At 35.5% G+C, this 21,336-nt stretch overlaps 1 protein-coding gene across 2 annotated transcripts in view; it reads left to right on the forward strand.

The window, feature by feature from the left end:
• PGR (progesterone receptor) overlaps nt 1-21,336 on the forward strand; it is a 115,746-nt gene that overhangs the window by 18,056 nt on the left and 76,354 nt on the right. For both annotated transcript variants that reach the window (XM_025893652.2, XM_025893653.1), the window contains exon 3: nt 20,822-20,938. In XM_025893652.2, coding sequence (XP_025749437.1) covers nt 20,822-20,938 — 117 coding nt within the window. The remainder of the gene's footprint in view (nt 1-20,821; nt 20,939-21,336) is intronic.

Raw genomic sequence — 21,336 nt, forward strand, 5'->3', positions numbered from 1 at the left:
CCCTCCCCCTCCTACACTGTTGGTGGGAATGCAAGCTGGTGCAGCCACTCTGGAAAACAGTATGGAGGTTCTTCAAAAAGTTGAAAATAGAGCTACCATACAATCCAGCAATTGCGCTACTTGGTTTTTATTTACCCCAAAGATACAAATGTAGAGATTCGAAGGAGTATGTGCACCCTGATGTTTATAGCAGCAATGTCCACAACAGCCAAGCTGTGGAAAGAGCCAAGATGTCCATCGACCAATGAATGGATAAAGAAGAGGTGGTATATATATATATATATACACACACACATACACACACACACACACACACACACACACACACAATGGAATATTATGCAGCCATCAAAAAGAATGAAATCTTGCCATTTGCAACGACGTGGATGGAACCGGAGGGTATTATGCTGAGTGAAATAAGTCAATCAGAGAAAGACATGTGTCATATGACCTCACTGATATGAGGAATTCTTAATCTCGGGAAACAAACTGAGGGTTGCTGGAGTGGTGGGGGGTGGGAGGGATGGGGTGGCTGGGTGATAGACATTGGGGAGGGTATGTGCTATGGTGAGCGCTGTGAAGTGTGCAAGACTGTTAAATCAGAAATCTGTACCTCTGAAGCAAGTAATACATTATATGTTAAAAAAGAAGAAGAAGAAGATAGCAGGAGGGGAAGAATGAAGGGGTAAATTGGAGGGGGAGATGAACCATGAGAGACTATGGACTCTGAGAAACAAACTGAGGGTTCTAGAAGGGAGGGGGTTGGGGGATGGGTTAACCTGGTGATGGGTATTAAAGAGGGCACATTCTGCATGGAGCACTGGGTGTTATCTGCAAACAATAAATCATGAAACACTACATCAAAAAGTAATGATGTAATGTATGGTGATTAACAGAACATAATAAAAAAAAAAGAAATTGAGAATGAGGAATTGTGAACCTCTCTCAGTTCTTGGCTTTATCTAGTCAGTCAGGATTCTTTAATTCATGATGCAGGGTAACCTCAAGCTTTGTCCTGAATTATTCCTCTGAAAATGTCATTCCTTGTTGGTCCCTTTTAAGTTCCTAGGATACCTGAAGGTCAAAACTGGTGTACTATGGCCACTAGACTGCACTAGGGAGCAGAGGCTCCTCAGACAATGTAGAGCTGGTGTGGAGGGAAATCAGGCACTAGGTTGATATGTAATAGTCGCCTCTTCAGGCAATTCTTGCTTGAAGAAAAAAGCATATCATCATATTGTATCCTGTCAGTAAGCAGTTTGGTGTTTATTTTTTCAGATAGTTTTCTATACGTAGTAATATCAAATGGATGAAATTATTTTAATCCAAAAGACATTATAGCTTGCTTTTTTCACAAAATCCTATATTTTAGATATCTTTTCACATCTGTAATATAATCAGCTAGCTCACTCTTTAAAATGTCACAGAGTATTTCATTGTAAGGGTGTATCATAATTTATTATCTTATTCACAGACTTTGGGCTATTTTCAGTTTCACAAATAATGTAGTAATAAATATCCACCTAGAGGTATTGCTACACATTTCTAGAGTTTAGTATTTTCTTTAAGACTTTATTTATTTATTTGTTTGAGAGAGAGAGCGCAAGTGCATAAGCAGGGAGAGAGAGAAACAGGGTCCCCACTGAGCAAGGAGCCCCATGCTGGACTCGATCCCAGGACCCTGGGATCATGACCCTGGCTGAAGGCAGACACTTAATCAACTGGGCCACCCAGGTGTCTCTGGAGTTTAGTTTTTGTTTTTGGTTTTTGGTTTTTTGAGAACTGGTTTCTAGAAATGACATTGTTGGGCCAAGTAATGTATACTTTAAATAGATAATACCAAATTGCCCTCTAATTCTCAAATGGTCATTATTCATTGTTTTATCAACCTGATTGCTAGAATGACCATTATTATTTTAATCAGTAATAATTATTGTGCACTGAACATTTTTCATACATCTGTAGACTGTATTTTATGAATTGTCTTCATATTTTTTTATTTTTGTCTTTTTTTTTCTTAGTGGTTTATAAGAATATTTTACATATTAGTAATGACATTCTTTTGACTTATACATGTAACACAGACTTTTTTGCCTTAAAGAATAAGTTTAGAAATTTATTTATGTAGTAAAATTGACCAAATTTGGATTTGAATTCTAGATTTCATGTCAATATTAGAAAATTAAGCACTCCAAGATTATAAAATACATACCTCCATCGTCCCATGCTTTTAATTTTTTTCCTTAAAAAACCTTAAATTTTTGACCCCCTGATCTTTTTTGTATAATAAGCCAGTAGTCCAAGAATCATTTATTGAGTACTCCATCTGAAAATGAAATCTTAATGCCTAACTCTTATTTTTTTTAAAGATTGGAAGTAAGTCCTACTATTTCCAAGAAAGAACCTTTTCTTACTATTACAAGACAAAATAAATAAGCTCTTCCAGCACTACCTATTATTTTTGGTAAGTTGTGGGTCTTTGCTCATGTATCTAAAAAATAGGAATGGAAACAGAGATGATAAGCATAAAACATTCAACATGGCTACAGCAAATAAGTTGAAATCTTAAATGAACAAAGCTCTGCAAATGTCATTTGCTGTGATTGATTTTTAACACAGGGACCTTAAAATACAGTAGAATCTTAATTATATTTTGCAACATAATGAGGCATGACAATGAAAATCTTTTTTACCATACAGTGTTTTTCTCACTGCACAGTACTTAAAGAGTTTCAAATTTAAACTACATATTTTTTTATAAAAGGATATGTGTTCCAAATTGCTGATGTTTCTTATGATAAGTGTCACAGTGGTATGCTACATTTAGCAGAAGGGACACTTTGCCTTTTCAAGCTAAAAGCAAAGTTTTTGTTAGAAAAATGAAGTAACTCCCTTTTGCTAGACATCTGTTTGTGATGTAAAGAGCATTTTGAAAAACTGATATCTGCAGGAGATTAGGTTGTTATTTGATTTTGTTGTGAAGGCATTATAAATACATTATAGAAAAAAGAAGTTTCAAAACTACATAAACACTTGGAAATCAAATTTTCTAAGTTCTTAAAAAAATCTTCCAAAGGGTTTCAGTGCTTAGGTTCTGAATATATTTAATAATAGTGGCATTTATGTAACATTTATTAATAAGTAATAAGTTTATTACATAAACAACTTTATGTATTACATGAAGCACAAAAAGGTTAAATCACTTGTGTAGACAAATAGAAAATAAATGGCAGGGCTGAGATTGGAACCTAGAGAAATTTCTCTCTCATTCATTATGTTACATCTTATCCATTATCTATTGTCTCTTTGTCCTAATTATTTGTAATGAAAACTGATTTACATCAGGGAGGGAGGAAATTTGCTAGCTGAATTTCAGAGGAAAAGAAACTTTGCATAATAGGTAGGTGGGATTGAAAAATTAATACAATACTAAGTAATAAGCCCTGCAAATAAAGTCCATTCATTGTCCATGGTTTCTGGATGACTACCTTCCACCTTCCTCTTAGGCTTCCAACACTCTCCCACCCTCACTTTCAACTGGTGACCTTGATTCCTAATTTTCTGAGAAAACTTTCTGAAAATGCTATCACCACATATACTCATGTAGCATCTAACCTATAATCAACTTTTCTTCCTGTTACTAGAGATCTGCAATGCTCTTCAAGGCCAGCCCTCTCTCCCCTTGTGCCCCAGGTCCCTTTTCTACTGTTGACTCAAGAGCAGGCCCCAGCAATTTTCCCCCTCTCTACTTAAATCATAATTTTTCCCCTTTCCGGTGGATCATTCCCATCAGCATGTAAACATGCCATTATTTTTCCCATCTTAAAATAAAGCCAAAATAATTCTGTTGGTTCAACTGCCTACTATTTCTCTACTCCTTTTGCAGCCACATTCCTCTGATAAGTTTTCTTCCATTCTTCCTTAAACCTATCCAGTTGGGGTTTTGTCTTTTCCACTCATTCCACCAAAACATCTCTTGTCAAGGTTACCACATGGCAAAAATCTCATGGGCAATTCTCAGTCCCATCTTACTTGCATTTGACAGTTGATTGCTCCAGCTTCCTGGAAATACTTTTTTTCTCTTGGCTTTCAGGACACCACATTCTCTTGGTCTTTCCCTACTGGCTCCTGTTCAATGTCCTCTTCTTCCTTAGCTTTTAATATCAGAAGGCCCAGTGCTCAGTATGTGGACCTTTTCCCTTCTGTTTTATGTACTTACTTCCTTGGGGATATAATCTAGTCTCATGGCTTTAGGTAAATCATTCTAATCGCTCTCAAATTTCTATCTTCAGCTCAGACTTCTCCCCTGAATTCCAGACTTATATATCCAACTGCTGACTTGATAACTTCATAAATTACTACTCAACATCTCAACTAACAAGTCCAAAAGTTAGCTCCTATTCTGCATTTTAATGACCTATTCAACTGTTCTTATGCATAATAAAGTACTGCTTTACTTGGGGGGGAAGCCAAAGTCTTTAAGCTGGGAAGTGACATGGTCAGCTTTGTTTTTGAGAAAGTTAACTCTAAAAGCAATAAAGAAGATGAGCAGGAGATGATGCTAGGGAGCCAGTTTTAAGATTATTTAAAATACTATTTGATCTAGATTAGGGGCCCTCAGTCCTCTGCTGAGGAAAAACTACTTTTCATTCCCTAAAGTAGTGAAGTTAAAGTGTAGAAGACATATAGGTAGTTGCCCCTACCAAGAATGCTCCCTCCTCCAGGGAGAATCCTAAAAAATGTGAGAGGACAGGGAGGGAGCATGAATGCTCTCTTTTTGTGTTTTTATAATATTCCAGGCACCATAGTAGACACATGGTACTGTATTCATTATCTCCTTTAATTCTCAGTTAGGAGTTGCTGGAGGAGATATTACCATTTCTTTCTGCAAATGTAAGAATTGAGATAGCTAGCGAAGGTAACTTGCCTAAGGTCACGCAGCCAGTTAGTAGTGGAGTTGGTAATCAAACCGAGTTCTTTCAGACTCCAAAGACTAAACTGCTTTTACTAAACCACATCATTTAGCACTGTGTTTGAAGTAAAACGTGGTAATAGCAATTGACTAAGAGATTTATCATAAAAAGCTTAAAAATCTGATAATAGTAAAGTCTTATATATTTATAAGGGATCCTAAGCCTAAATGATGAGTAGGAAAATGCTTATTAATTAGCCATATAATTCTAGTTTTTTACAAAGCCAATTTCAGGTGAAGTCAGAGTGACTCTGGAGAATTATAACAGAATAGTTATAAGTCACCTGATATGCTAAAGCAGAAGTTTGAACAAAATAATGAAGTTGAAACTTTATAAATTCAGGAGTGCAGTACTCAAAAGAAAAAATAAACTCATAGATATGAGGGAAAGAGCCATTTATATGTTTAAAAAGTCATAATCTTGTATCAGAGTATCACAATGATTTAAGACCCTTGTTGGCATATAGTTTTGTAATTTTTTTCATATTTTTATAGATAACTATTCCATTTCTCAGTATTATATGAAATCTTCCTAAAGTAACATAATTGTGTGGGTTTTAAAATTTTGTATGTAATTTCTTCTCTAAATGCCTACTTGTTAGCTTAAATACATATTTGAAAGTATCATATATATATATATATATATATATATATAATATAATTTGGTGTTTTAAAACTTAAAAGATATGTAGATAATTAGGAGAGAGGTCAGAAGAGATCCAGAGGCATTATTTATAAAAAGAGCAGTAAGACTAGCCTCAGGAAGGAGCAATTGATCCAGAGTCAGAAAGAAATTAAAAGGAAATGAAGAGAAGAAAGAAGAGGAAAAGATTGTGAATGGTGACATCAAGGACTTAAAATGTTAAATATCAGAATGTCACCTGTTAGATTCTGTAAACTACTTCATTCCTCCTTTAGAATATATCTAGAATCTGACCTCTTATCACCATGATTATTCTTCTTTGGATTTATTATGATAGCATCTTAACTGTTCTTTTCCACCCTTGTGCTCCTAGAGTCTATACTCAAACTAGAAGCCAAAATGATGCTGTTAAAACATAAGCCAGATTATGTCACACCTCTGCTCAAAACTCTGCAATGGCACTATACTTCCTTCAGAGAAAAGTCAAAGTTCTTTCAGTGGTCTCCAAGGCCCTCTTGAGTCTTGTCCTGTTATACTCTGACCTTCTTTGCCACTGCCATTCCCTCTCGCTCAGTCAGCTCTAACCTTATCAGTGTAACCAAATCCAAGTTCATATGCCAGATGTGCAACAAAGCCAAGCACTTATCCATGCAGTATGCAGCAAGGAAAGGTTTATTCAAGAAGAAGCCAAACAAGGAGACAGAAGTCTGGCTCAAATCTTTCTCCCTGAAGGGGGAGAATCAGTGATATTTAATGACAGATAGGAAAGGATCTGGGTATAGAAGAGAGGACCTATGTGACTTCAAAGTCAGATAAAGGAGGAGAGGCAAGGAAGATGGTGGAGAAGTAGGGGACCCTAGTTTTGTCTGGTCCCTGGAATTCAGCTAGATAGCTAGCAAATCATTCTGAATACCTGTAAACTCAACCAGAGATTTAAAAAAAGAAAACTTCAATTCTACAAATAGAAAAGCAACCACTTTTTGCAAGCTAATTTCTTATTTTATTAACTCTTTTTTAAAGTCTTTTTTAATTTTCATTTTTACATTTACATTATATATATATTTCATTTTTGGTTTCCTTTCATTTTATTCAATTTTATTTTTGTATAAGTTTTTCTTTCTTTACAATTTTGGAATCTAGTTTCTTCTAACAAACAGACCAAAATACATCCAGGATCTAGTTTAATGTTCTATTCTGTTCATCTGTTTGATTTTGTTCTCTTTTTTATTTTTTTCTTCTTCTTTTTCGGTTTCTGATCTCTTCTGATTTGTTTAGTACATATTTTACTGGGGTCTTTGTTGATATTTTTGTATTTTATTCTCTCATTCACCTATTCTTCTCCAGACAGAATAAGATGGAAGAACTCACCCCAAAAAAGAGAACAAGAGGCACTACTAACTACTATGGATTTAATCAATATGAATATAAGTAAGGTGTCAGAAGTAAAATTCACAATAATGATTATAAAAATACTAGCTGGGCTTGAAAAAAAAAGCATAGAAGACACTAGGGAATACTTTTCTAGATAAATAAAAGAACTAAAATCTAATCAGGTTGAAATAAAAAAGGCTATTACAGAGGTGAAATAAAAAATGGAAGCTCTAACTGCTAGAATAAATGAGGCAGAAGAGAGAGTCAGTGATATAGAAGACAAAATGATAGAGACTAAAGAAACTGAGAAAAAGAGATAACTACTGAATCATGAGGGGGAGAATTCAAGAGATAAGTGATACCATAAAGCAAAAATTTAGAAAATCTCAAATATACAAGTTAACCTTACACCTAAAGGAGCTAGAGAAAGAGCAAAAGCAAAGACTAAACTGACCAGGGGAAGAGTAATAATAAAGATTAGAGCAGAAATCAATGAAATAGAAACCAAAAGAACAATAGAACAGATCAATGAAACTGGAAGCAACTTCTTTGAAAGAATTAAGATCGATAACCCTAGCTGGACTTTTCAAAAAGAAAAGATAAAGGACCCAAATTAATAAAATCATGAATTAAGAGGAGAGATCATAACCAACCCCAAAAATATACAATTATAAGAACATATTATGAGCAATTATATGCCAACAAATTAGGCAATCTGGAAGAAATGGAGCATTCCTAGAAACATATAAACCAACAAAACTGAAACAGGAAGAAATAGAAAACTTGAACAGACCCCTAACCAGCAAAGAAATTGAATCAGTAATCAAAAATATCCCAACAAACAAGAGTACAGGGCCAGATGGCCTCCAAGTGGAATTCTACCAAACATTTGAAGAAGAATTAATACCTATTCTTCTGAAGCTGTTTCAAAAAATAGAAACGGAAGGAAAACTTCCACACTCATTCTGTGAGGCCAGCATTACCTTGATCCCAAAAACAGACAAAGACCCCACCAAAAAGGAGAATTACAGACCAATATCCCTGATGAACATGGATGGAAATATTCTCACCAATAGGATCCAACAGTACATCAAAAGGATTATTCACCAAGACCAAGTGGGATTTCTTCCTGGGCTGCAAGGTTGGTTCAACATCCACAAATCAATCAATGTGATAAGTCACATTAATAAAAGAAAGGACAAGAACCATATGATCCTGTCAGTAGATGCAGAAAAAGCATTTGACAAAATATAGCATCCTTTCTTGATTAAAACTCTCCACAGTGTAGAGATAGAGGGAACATACCTCAATATCATAAAATCCATATTTGAAAAGGCCACAGTGAATATCATTCTCAACAGGGAAAAACAGAGCTTTTCCCCTATAATCAGGAACATGACAGGGATGTCCATGATCACCACTGTTGTTCAGTATAGTACTAGAAGTCCTAGCTTCAGCAATCAGACAACAAAAAAGAAATAAAAGGCATCTGTATCAGCAAAGAACAAGTCAAACTCTCACTCTTCACAGATGACATGATACTCTATGTGGAAAACCCAAGAGACTCCAACCCAAAATTGCTAGAACTCATGCAGGAATTCAGCAACACGGCAGGATATAAAATCAATGCACAGAAATCAACTGCACTTCTTTACACTAAAAATGAGACAGGAGAAAGAGAAATTAAGGAGTTGATCCTATCTACAATTGCACCAAAAACCATAAGATACCTAGGAACAAACCTAACCAAACACTCATGAAAGAAATTGAAGAAGACACAAAGAGTTGGAAAAACATTCCCTACTCATGGATTAGAAAAACAAATATGAAAACGTCTATGCTACCCAGAGCAATCTACACATTCCGTGCAATCCTTATCAAAATACCACTGACATTTTTCACAGAGCTGGAACAAATAATCCTAAAATTTGTATGGCACCAGAAAAGACCCCAAATAGCCAAAGTAATGTTGAAAAAGAAAACCAAAGCTGGGGGCATCAGAATGCCCGACTTTAAGCTATATTACTAAGCTATGATCATCATGACAGTATGGTACTGGCACAAAAACAGACACATAGATCAGTGGAACAGAATAGAGACCCAAGAAATGGACTCTTAACTCTATGGTCAACTAATCTTTGACAAATCAAAAAGGAATATACAATGGAAAAAAGACAGTCTCTTCAACAAATGGTGTTGGGAAAATGGACAGCCACATGCAGAAGAATGAAACTGGGCCATTATCTTACACCATATGCAAAGATAACCTCAAAACGGATGAAAGACCTAAATGTGAGACAAGAATCCATCAAAATCCTAGAGGAGAACACAGGCAGCAACCCCTTTGACCCTGCCTGCGGCAACTTCTTCCTAGATACATCTACTAAAGCAAGAGAAACAAAAGCAAAAATGAACTATTGGGATGTCATCAAGATAAAAACTTTTGCAAAGCAAAGGAAACAGTCAATAAAACTAAAAGGCAACATACAAAATGGGAGAATATATTTGCAAATGTCTTATCAGATGTAATGTTAGTATCCCAAATCTTTCCAGAACTCATCAAACTCAACATCCAAAAAAACAAAAAAATCCAGTCAAGTAATGTGCAGAAGACATGAACAGACATTTCTGCAAAGAAGACATACAAATGGCCCACAGATACATGAAAAAATGTTCCACATCACTCGACACCAGAGAAATATAAATCAAAACAACAATAAGATACCATCTCACACCAGCCAGAATGCCTAAAATTAACAACTCAGGAAGCAACAAATGTTGGCCTGCATGCAGAGAAAGGGGAACCCTCTTACACTGCTGGTGGAATGCAAGCTGGTACAGCCACTCTGGAAAACAGTATGGAGGTTCCACAAAAAGTTAAAAATAGAGCTATCCTACGACCCAGCAATTGCACTACTAGGTATTTACTTCAAAGATAAAAACATAGTGATCCAAAGGGGCAACTGGACCTAAATATTTATAGCCATCATATCCACTAGCCAAGTTATGAAAAGACCCCAGAGGGTCCATAGACAGATGAATAGATCTAGAAGATGTGATATATGTACATTCAGTGGAATATTACTCAACCATCAGAAAAAGAAATCTTGGCATTTGCAACAACGTGGGTGGAACTAGAGGGTATTATCCTAAGGGAAATAAGTCAATCAGAGAAAGATGATTATCATATGATTTCACTCATAGTCGAATTTAAGAAACAAAACAGAGAAACATAGTGGAAGGCAGGGGAAAATAAAACAAGATGAAATCAGAGAGGGAGACAAACCATAAGAGACTTTTAGTAAACAAAGGGTTGCTGGAGGGGAGGGAGGTGAAGGGATGTGGTAATTGGGTGACAGACATTAAGGAGGGCCCATGATGTAATGAGCACTGGATGTTATATAAGACTGATGAATCACTGAACTCTACCTCTGAAACTAATAATGCACTATATGTTAATTGAATTTAAATAAAATTTAATTTTAAAAAGTCAAATAAAGGACATTAATAAGTAGGGAAGGATTGAAGATTGTTTTCTGTGCCTGCACAGATCTTCTACATACATCTTCACATGACCCATGACCAGAAAATGACATCCTTGGCATGATCCAAGGATGGAGTTTAAGCCTTCTATGTCAAAATTTCATTCATCAGATACTTGTGCATGCTCGAATAGGTCAGTGGTCTTGACCAGCTCTGGTAGTTTCTTGGTGAAAACTTGAGTCTCTGCAATATAACTATATCAACATTTTGTTACCATGGTATCAAGAAAGAATGTTATCTATAGAAGCAAGTGGCAGGCTGCATTCCAAGAACAAGTATAATTAAGTGAAAAGTTGGTTGCTGTTGTACATATTAGTCCTATTAACCTTCTGGTTACTAGTTTCACTAGTTTCCTGATAATCCAGGCCATCTCTCAGGATCTGTGTAATTAGCTCTTTCCTCTCTAATTCTATTTCCTGACATTCCTCACTCATCCAACTCATTCTAACTTCCAGCTTTGGTAAATGTCCTAAATATACTGAACTTTGGTGACTGCCAGTCACATTCTCCCATGAGAGTCTTGTCAAGTTGTTTGATTGAACACCTCATCATTAATAGATGGATCTGATTTTAGGAAAAGGCATACTTAAATTGATTTGCTAAAAGAAACAAGAAATATTTCAATAAGAATCTTCTTTGAGTTATTAAGATAAAAGATGACAGCATCTGTGAAACAAGAACGTGTCATAGGAAAGAACTAGATAAGATGATAACATAGCTGGATGACGTAAGTAAACATGACGTTGAGATCCAAAAATGTAATAGCAGAGTTAAAATCTATATTGGGAACTATAAATAGAATAAAATAAGTTGTGTAGAGTTTCTATTTAAGGCATTACTTCATGATGAAGGAGAAAGGATAAATTGATGAAAATTTTAAGCTATGATTTGTTGTGTTTGCTATGTACCAGTGCGCTATTTTATCTAACTTATTTCATTTAACCTGTATAACAGCCTTATATAGTGTTTATCTTCATTTCCATTTTAAAAGTGGGAAATCTAAGACTTAGATCATTTTCTCAAGGTATAGCTAGTGTAAGAACTAGAATTTGAGTAACAGTATGTCTGATATAAAATGTGTGGTCTTATCACGGTGCTGTTGGATAACAGATATGATGAATAGAGAGCAGATATTCAGCACATAAATAATCAGTGCTTCTGAAGAATAAACTAAAAAATAAATTAAGGAAAAGTATTAACTGATTATGGTAAGGTCTGAGAGCTTATCAGCACCTAGGACAATGTCAAGACATGGAAAATATTCAGTAAATATCCGTTTATTGAACTGTCCTAATTTCTAGCCATTAAGCATTAATTCTGGGTCTAGTGCTACATAATTTTTAAGATTTATTTATTTATTTTAGAGAGAGTGAGAAAGAGAGAAAGTGTTTGTGTGAGCAGGGGTTGGAGCAGAAGAGAGGGAGAGAAGCAGACTCCCTGATGAACTTGGAGGGGCTAGGGGTGCCTTAATCTCAGGACCCCAAGGTCATGACCTGAGCCAAAATCAACAAGAGTGTGGTGCTCAACTGACTGAGTTACCCAGGAGCCACACATATTTAACAGATTATTTTATTTAATTCTGAAACAGCTTTTGAACCATTATTTTATAGATGAGGAAAATGAAGCATCAAGAAATTAAATGATTTATTAAACGTCTTATAATTAATAGGTGGTAGAATTTGGATAACAGAAGTAAATTTAAAAGTTAAATAAAAATTTTACTCTGTATATCAAAAGGGCTTACCTTTACGTATATTGGACACATTTTTAATTTTACATAGAAAAGATCATACATGAGTTTAAACAGGGGAGAAAAAAACTGGTTCATTACCAAGAAATAAAAATTGGGCTGACATTAGAGTTCCTCTTTGAAATGCTAAATATTGGGATTGGCAAGAATTCTATCAGGATGAGTTATAATTCTTAGATGAAAGTAACACACATTCTCACTTACATGTTAGGGTTTAGGAATATGCCCAACTTCTTCTAAAGTACATGTTTGCCTGATACTTGAGAGAAATTGGATTCTTTGGGTGGCCTCTGGTTCAGGATGAAGCTTAGCAGCATTCTTGTATAAGAGATGTGAAGTGCCATGCCATTCTCTGCGTTTGCTGCCTGCCACTGTGATGTAACTCTCAAGCAGCTCCTTTCAGGTGTCACATGCTTGTGTCTGATGCCCAGTGCCCATGTCTGTTCTTAAGGGACATATTCTGTGCCCTCTTTGTTCTCAGCTGAAGACTCTTTATGTCTACTTTATCTTGAGGTATTTCCATGTATCTCACTAGTCATTTTCCCCTTGGAAAAATTAAATACCTATGAAGTATCTATTTTGTTACAGGGATTACATGAAATAAGCCAGTTAAATTCCTAATATATTGGCCCATAGTGTACTCAGTAAATTTTTTTTCCCCTGGGGCACCTGGGTGGCTCAGTGGATTAAGCATCCAACTCTTGATCTCAGCTCAGGTCTCAGTCTCAGGATTGTGAGTTTAAGCCCCTGCTTTGGGCTCCACATTGGACATGGAGCCCACCTAAAAAAAATGTTTTCTTCTTTCTCCCCCCTCCCCACCTACATTTTCCTTCACTTTAATAAAACAAAAACAAAAACAAAAACAAAACAAAACAAAACCCTTGGATCTTATATGAATATACTTTAAAACATAGTGCTTCATTATTGTCCAGCTACCTTTCATACTGTCAGATAGTCTTTGTTCCCATCTGTCTTCTTTCCAGTTTTACATGACCAGCCCCAGATTGGCTAATGTGAAAAACGAGTCCAAGCCTTTATCTCATTCTGCTTGTGTCTTCAGAAAACTTTGCCTGCTAGAAAACAACCATAAAATTTGAAAGAATAGTATTATGAATATCTATATACAACTATATGAAATTAAATTGCAAGCATCATATTTTACCTCTCAAAATTTCAGAGCATACTTTCTAAGGACAAGAACATTCTGTAAAATAACCCTGGTATCCCACTAGAAAATTTAATATTGATACAATAATATTATCTTATACATACTCAGTATTCAGATTTCCCCATTTGTTCCCAAAATGTCCTGTGTAGGTTCTTTTTTCATGAAGGATCTATCAAGAATGATGAATTTCCTTTGGTTAACAAGCCCCTTTCTTCTCCTTTAATCTAAAAAGATCCTCCCACCTATTTTGTCTTTCAGGACATTGACACTTTTGAGGAGTCCAGGCCAGCTCTTTTGTAGAAATTTCTACAACCTGGATTTGTCTGTTTTGTGGGTTCCCCCACACACACACACCCAATTAGATTCAGGTTAAACATTTTTACAAGAATCATGTGTAGGCCAGTGGTTCTCAAAGACTCTGGTCTTAGGACCCCTTTCCTTTGCATGCTTAAAAGTTATTGAGAGCTCAAAGAGTTTTTGTTTATGTGGATTATGTCTCTCAGTATTTATCATATTATAAATTTAAAGTGGTAAGTTTTTGAAACTTATTAAGTTGTTTTAAAAATAGCAAACCCATTTGATGTTAATTTTCCAGACCAAAAATTTTAATAAAAAGTGTGACATTGGTTTACATTTTTACAAGTCATTTTAATGTCTGCCTTAATGGAATGCAGCTGCATCTCGTATCTGTGCCTAAAGTCAGCCTGTTGCACTATGTTGTTTTAGTTGAAGCATATGAAAAAAATGTGGAATCACACAGATATGCAGTTGAAAAATAGAGGAGTATTTTAATTGTTTTTTCAGACTTGACAAGTGGTCACCATTTCCTTAGGGATTGCAAAAGGATGATTTTCTATTTCTCTTATTCCTTCTGATTTTATCAGCTATAAATCTTTTTTTATAGTTCTTTCTTCCAAAAGGTAATTTAAAAATCTTAAAATACTGGAAGGCCTAGTAGATGCCTGATTATTTCCCTTTATCAATTTTCAAAGTAATGAGTTTGTGCCATAGCATCCTCCTGTGGTTTCCAGTATGTTTTGTTTCTTTCTCTTCTTCTTTCCTTTCTTACATACCATTATGTACTGATGGCTTCTTATATAGTCAGTATGTTTTAATCACTTGAAATAAATTCTTTTTGATGTTCAAATTGTCTTTGGTCAGTGTGGCTTTGACACTGTTTCATTAACCCTCAATAACATCAAAATAATTCACAACAAAGTAGCACAGGTTCAACTTGTCCATTTCCTGCCACAGTCCTAGATCAGCCATTCCTCCAAGGAGCTCTGGTTCCTTTCAGATGAAAATGATATTAGATACAGCAGTCTGGATCCCAGTGTTTATTGCTGCTGTGGTTGTGTTTGCTTCTAGGCGTTTTGAGTGGACCAACCTGGAAAACACATCTTAACCAACTGAGCCACCCAGGCACCCTGGAAAACACATCTTTTTTAAAAAGTGGGGCAGTCATGAATTTACACTAGAGTTTCTCAACATTGGCACTGCTAACATTTGGGGCCCATTAATTCTTTGTTTTGGGGACTTTCCTGTGCATTGTAGGAGATTTAACAGCATCCCTGGCCTCAGTAGCATCTACCCCTCAGTTGTGTGAACCAAAATTGTCCCCAGGCATTGCAGAATGTTCCAGAAGTGGTTTAGGGGAAGGGGGCAAAAATGTCTCTAGTTGAGATGTACTGGTTTACAATTTTATTTATAACAATATTAAAATAATTCCGTTATTGTTTTTATCCATGTGTTTATGTATTTGTATGTGTGTTTTCACGCACACATTTTTACAATGCCAACATAGCCTGACCTCTAACAACAGCACATCTATGGGCTTATTGTTCCATCTTCTCTATGAAATCTTGGTCCACTCCCATAGTTTTTAATCAAAAAAACAGTCTCATTTCAGTGATCAAAATGCACAGGCCATGGGGCATCTGGGTGGCTCAGTCTGTTAAGCGGCTGCCTTCGGCTCAGGTCATGATCTCAGGGTCCTGGAATTGAGCCCCGCATCAGACTCCCCGCTCAGCAGGAAGTCTGCTTCTCTCTTTCCCTCTGCCTGATGCTCTGCCTGCCTGTGCTCTCTATTTATCTCTCTGTCAAATAAATAAGTAAAATCTTTTTTAAAAAATGCACAGGCCAGCATAATAGTCAAAATTCTAAATTCTCACCTAATTTAGGGTTTTTCCTTTGTACTGCTGGGGGCCTGAAGTTACAGAGAGCCAACAAGATCACCTTCTTCTGTGTTTACCATGTTCACATTCCTAAGACCCCTTAACAGCTGATTTTGACCTTTTTGATGTAAAGGCATAGGAAAGAGAGGGGTTAAAAAGAGGGGCACAGTTGTACTTGGCAGGTACATACATGACTGTCACTAGAGTTCTCTGTGTTTGGTGGATGATTATAGCTGGCTATTTCTCTAGCAAGATACTTGGTCGGATTCTTGGGATATTTCACTGGAAAACTCCAACTGTAATCCTATAATGTAGGTGATAACTCTCTTCTCTCTGGTCAGGTGTTACCTCTCTTCTCTCTTCTTACTTATCTGCTGTCTCTGTACTTCAAATGGTTGGCCCTACACAGACTCCCTGTCTCCCTCTGTTGGATCACAGTGTCCTCTAATCTGTCCTCTCAGGTGGAACTATTTTTAAAAAGAAATTAAAAGTGCTCAAAGAGAAGTGTAGAACTTAATGAATTATCATTAAATAAATGAAACTAGGCTATCATCATCCAGGTCAAACAATTTACCAGTCATTAGCTTCCCAAAAGTCCTCTTGCACCCCTTCCAGTCACTCCCCATAGGTAACTACCATCTCAACTTATAACATTATAGAGGGGTTAACTGGGAGCTTTATATTAATGGAAACATACAGTATTTTTCTGTGTCTATTATTTTACATATTATATTTATGGACCCATCCACATTTTTGCATAGGCTAGATATTTATTCTCCTTGCTGTATAATCATTGAAAAAATAAAAGTTTGCTTATATATTATTCTATAGATGATCATTGGGATTTTCAGTTTGGGACTATTATAAACAGTGCTTCTATACATATTCTTGCGCAGATCTCTCTCTCTCTCTCTTTTTTTTTTTTTGGCCTATGTGCATACCTATCCTTACGGTTGAGTTTTGCATTTGGCTCTCCCAGGATCCTAGGAGTTTTATTGGTCCTAGACCAGTATTTGTTTCTTGGCACAGGTTCATACATCATGTGGTAGTGAAAATCACCTCTCATAAAGGCCAAGATATTTGTATATTCTGTTTTTAGTTATGGGTGGCTCTTCTCCCCACCCAAAATTTTGGGCAGATTCCTGGCTTCATCAGCATAGTCTGGGTAGTGTTTTCTAGTACAATTTTCACAGAAAGACAGTGTTTTGAGATTCTCCATTTTATGTAGAGTTCAGTTCCTACGCTCTTCTCCCAGTGGGACTGAGGCCACAAATCCCGGCCCCTTGTGGGTGTTAAACCCTAGTTCTTGGCTCCTAGGTCCTATATCTGATCTGAAACTTTTTTTGACCAATGTACAGTCCATTCCAGTTTACCCCTCTTTTTTCTTTTTTAATTTCTGGCTTATAGGAATTGCCTCCCCCCTTTTTCTGTTCTAGACTGTCATTAAACAACATGCTTTTGCTATATTTTATTCAACATTTGTGTTTGTGGTGGAAGCACATGTTGTCTTGAGCCCGTGCTTCATGAATCATACCATGCCAAGTTTCTCCTCTTTGTTCTTTATCTGTTAAAGATATATATTCATTTATTCTTCCATTTTACTACATTTCCCCCTCCTTTTCAAGGAAAGGCATGAAAAAGTTGTGACTTCTTTCAAACCAAAGTGAAATGTGTTTACTTGTGTTTATAAGGCAACATAAATAATATAGAATTCTTATATTAAATAATAAATAATTTGTAGCTAATAATAGATTTCATTTCAAACAAAATGGAATTTTTGTCATGTATCTAAAATGTTTATAAGTCATTAGGCATATAAAATGATCTACTCACATTTTAATAGTGCTTTTATTTTCACAGAATATGATTCTTTTAATAATAGTAACACTTGAAGTTATATAAACATATTAAATACAGAGAGCAGTTAGAAATAATACATAGGTAGAGTCAGCCATTCCATAATCCCTTTTTTCAGATTATTAAATATAAATTTTTCAGAAATAATAACTTCTGTCTTTGCAAAGGTAGATGTTAAAAATAAGCTTGTCATAAATGAACAAAGGAGAAAAGATACAGACTCTTTTTTTAAAAGATTTTATTTATTTATTTGAGAGAGAGAGCACATGAGAGGGGGGAGGGTCAGAGGGAGAAGCAGACTCCCTGCTGAGCAGGGAGCCCGATGCGGAACTCGATCCCGGGACTCCAGGATCATGACCTGAGCTGAAGGCAGTCGCTTAACCAACTGAGCCACCCAGGCACCCCAAGAGACAGACTCTTAAATATAAGTAACAAACTGGTAGTTACCAGAGGGCAGGTGAGTGGGAGGATGGGTGAAATAGAGGGGATTAAGAGTACACTTATCATGATGAGCATCAAGTGATATATTGAATCATTGAACTACTATATTGTACATATGAAATTAATATAACACTATTTGAATTATACTGGAATTTAAAAATTATAATAAAAATAAAAGTATAAAAATAAGATTCTTAAAGACTCTAACTCATGGTCTATTAATGTAAAAAGGCAAGAAATTTGTTGAAATAACAGGCACTCTGTATAAAAACGTTGAAAGGTGTTAAATAAAAATCTAGAGCAAGAGAATTTTTAAAATTTACTATATATGACAATAAGTGAAATATTACTATAGAGTTTATATTGTTGAGTACAACAATAGTTATGGTTATAAGTGAAACAATAAATATAATTAAGTATACATATATTCAACAAATCTTTATTGAACTCTTAATTTACACTAGCCTTACAAAAGACCTAGTTTTTAACTTTACAAAACCTAGGGGAGTCAAGTAAGCAGTATTTACAATAGATGCATATTGAATATTTCGTTAGTTACACAGAAAGGTCTAGGTCTTTCTGGGATCAGTTAAGACCAGATTTGAAAGATGACCAAGAGTTTGTCAAGAAGATAAATTTAGAAAAGGGAAGAGAGTCATAAAGGCATGAGAGATTTTGGGGAAATATAAGGATGTTGGTACAGCTAGAACATAAAATAAAAGAAATATGTAATTTAAAAGAAAAGATGTAATAGTAATCACCCCTTGCTTTTCCCACCCTAATGTATATACAAGATTTTCCAAGGAGAAAGAAAAAAATGTGGTGCTCTATTACAGACCTCTGGCAGTATTGCCCCAGGTTTCAAAAAAGACAGATGACATATCCTTTCCCCTGCTTGATTAAGCAAATGTTTAAGGTACCTCTGTGTTTCTTTACCACAAACTTTGGCCAGAAGAGTGAATCTGATTTTAATCTTGACTAATATAAAATATTAAAGGAAATTCCATAATCTTTTATAAAATTACTTTTCATACTTAAAAAGTATGAGTAAGCTAAAGATTTTGTTTTTGTTCATTTTAAAGATTTGTGTTTTTTTCTAATTTTATTTTAGTTAGCCACCATACAGTACATCATTAATTTTTGATGTAGTGTTCTATGATTCACTGTTTGCTTATAACACCCAGTGCTCCATGCAATACATGCCTTCCTTAATACCCATCACTGAGCTACCCATCCCCCACCCCACCCCCTCTAAAACCCTCATAGTCTCTCATGGTTCCTCTCCCCCTCTGACTTCCCCCACTTCATTTTTCCCTTCCTTCTCCTAATGTCCTCCCTGCTATTCCTTATGTTCCATAAATAAGTGAAACCATATGATAATTGACTTCCTCTGACTGACTTATTTCACTTAGCATTATCTCCTCTAGTACCATCCATGTTGATGCAAAAGTTGGGTATTCATCCTTTCTGATGGCTGAGTAATAGTCCATTGTACATACAGACCACATCTTCTTTATCCATTCATCTGTTGAAGGGCATCTCGGCTCTTTCCACAGTTTGGCTATTGAGGACCTTGCTGCTATGAACTTTGGGGTGCATAGGGTCCTTCTTTTCATTACATCTGTGTCTTTGGGGTAAATAACTTTTTGAGGCACCTCCACACTGTTTTCCAAAGTGGCTGTACCAACTTGCATTCCCACAAACAGTGTAAGAGGGTTCCCCTTTCTCCACAACCTCTCCAACAAGTGTTGTTTCTTGCCTTGTCAACTTTGGCCATTCTAACTGGTATAAAGTGGTATCTCAATGTGGTTTTGATTTGAACTTTCCTGATGGCTAATGATGATGAACATTTTTTCATGTGTCTGTGAGCCATTTGTATGTCTTCTTTGGAGAAGTGTCTGTTCATGTCTTCTGCCCATTTTTTGACTTGATTATTTGTTAGCTAAAGATGTTAAAAGACTCAGGCTGTGTTACAGGAATTTATTGGAAAATAAAGAGTGCCAAAAAAGTAAATTTTCCAGTTAATTAAGGTTTATATGTTTAAGCTGAGATTTTTTTTTGTTCAACCCAAATAAATTAGGTTGTCCATGCTTTATTAAATGGAACACATCTGTGGTTTAAAATCATCATGGTTAAATATTAAATTAAAATTCCAGAACTTTTGAAAGATATGTTATTTCTCCTGCACATATGATCCCAGGATCACACATTTATCCACGTTTCTTCTATAATTCTTGTCCTCTCCTTCATTCAATACTTCTCATTGTTTTAAATTGTTCTTTTATCATTATTTCTATTTATTGTATTTTCTAATTTGCAGCCAAAATAAACTGGGCAGTAAAGTCAGTACAATCAGTAACATCTTTTTTCATGTGTTACTCAAAATCATCAGACCCTTTAAAAGTAAGCTCCAGGATATTCCAATAGAATTAGGTGTATAGATTTTATAAAGATCTATTTTAGAAACATCTCTAATTCTTTGGTCTGTATCTGTGTTCTTGATGGTTTAGATGTCAGAAAGAAAAAAATTTTACTACGGTTTGACTATCTTACACAACTAATACTTATCAACAGCATGTAACTAATCTTGAAATGATGGAAAGTTCTAAGGGCAATCTGATGCTGACACCATTAAGAAGATGCACAGAAATATTGTGCCAAAGATTTTTAAAGGAGCCCTCAAATTGACTTATAAGATGTGTTCATCTCCTTATGCTCCTGAAGACATAGGTAAAGTATTAAATAGATTTGGATCATCACCAACATTCATTTACGCCAAACAAAAGGCTGGCTGAGACAGTAATGCACTTGCTGATGTGCATTTTTTTTAAGTTGTCAGTGCATAAAATTTCCAATGGTCTTTAGATATTGTAGATAACTTTTATTTGTGTTATTTTTTTAGGGCAGCATAACTATTTATGTGCTGGAAGAAATGACTGCATTGTTGATAAAATCCGCAGAAAAAACTGCCCAGCATGTCGCCTTAGAAAATGCTGTCAGGCTGGCATGGTCCTTGGAGGTAATGCTTCTGTTTCATCATTAATGTTGAATATTTACACTCTAAAACCATGGGTCAGGAAATCCTAGTTTTTTTATTCATCTTTGTTCTTGCTTTGCTTTTCCTGTCATGATTATTGGTGTCTGAATGAAGCAACCATTAGTATCTCATTAACTATAGATTTTCATCATTTTGAGATCTGTTATGAGAAGCAATAAGCCTTCATTTGTCTATATTGCCTATAAGTAAATGTGATGAGAAGTTCACCAAACTCTTATTAAGTTACATGGGTTGGATCTAGGCTCTGACATTGATTGTGTGGCCTTGATAAGTCACCAACCCTTTCTGGGCATCAGTATCCTTATCTGTAAAATGAGAGCACTGAGGTTCTTTCCAGCTCAAAAATTGATTCTGTGAAT

The sequence above is a fragment of the Callorhinus ursinus genome, unplaced genomic scaffold (assembly GCF_003265705.2).
Source record: "Callorhinus ursinus isolate GAN/ISIS: 27379988/994484 unplaced genomic scaffold, GSC_fseal_2.0 scaffold19, whole genome shotgun sequence".
NCBI classification, from domain to species: domain Eukaryota; kingdom Metazoa; phylum Chordata; class Mammalia; order Carnivora; family Otariidae; genus Callorhinus; species Callorhinus ursinus.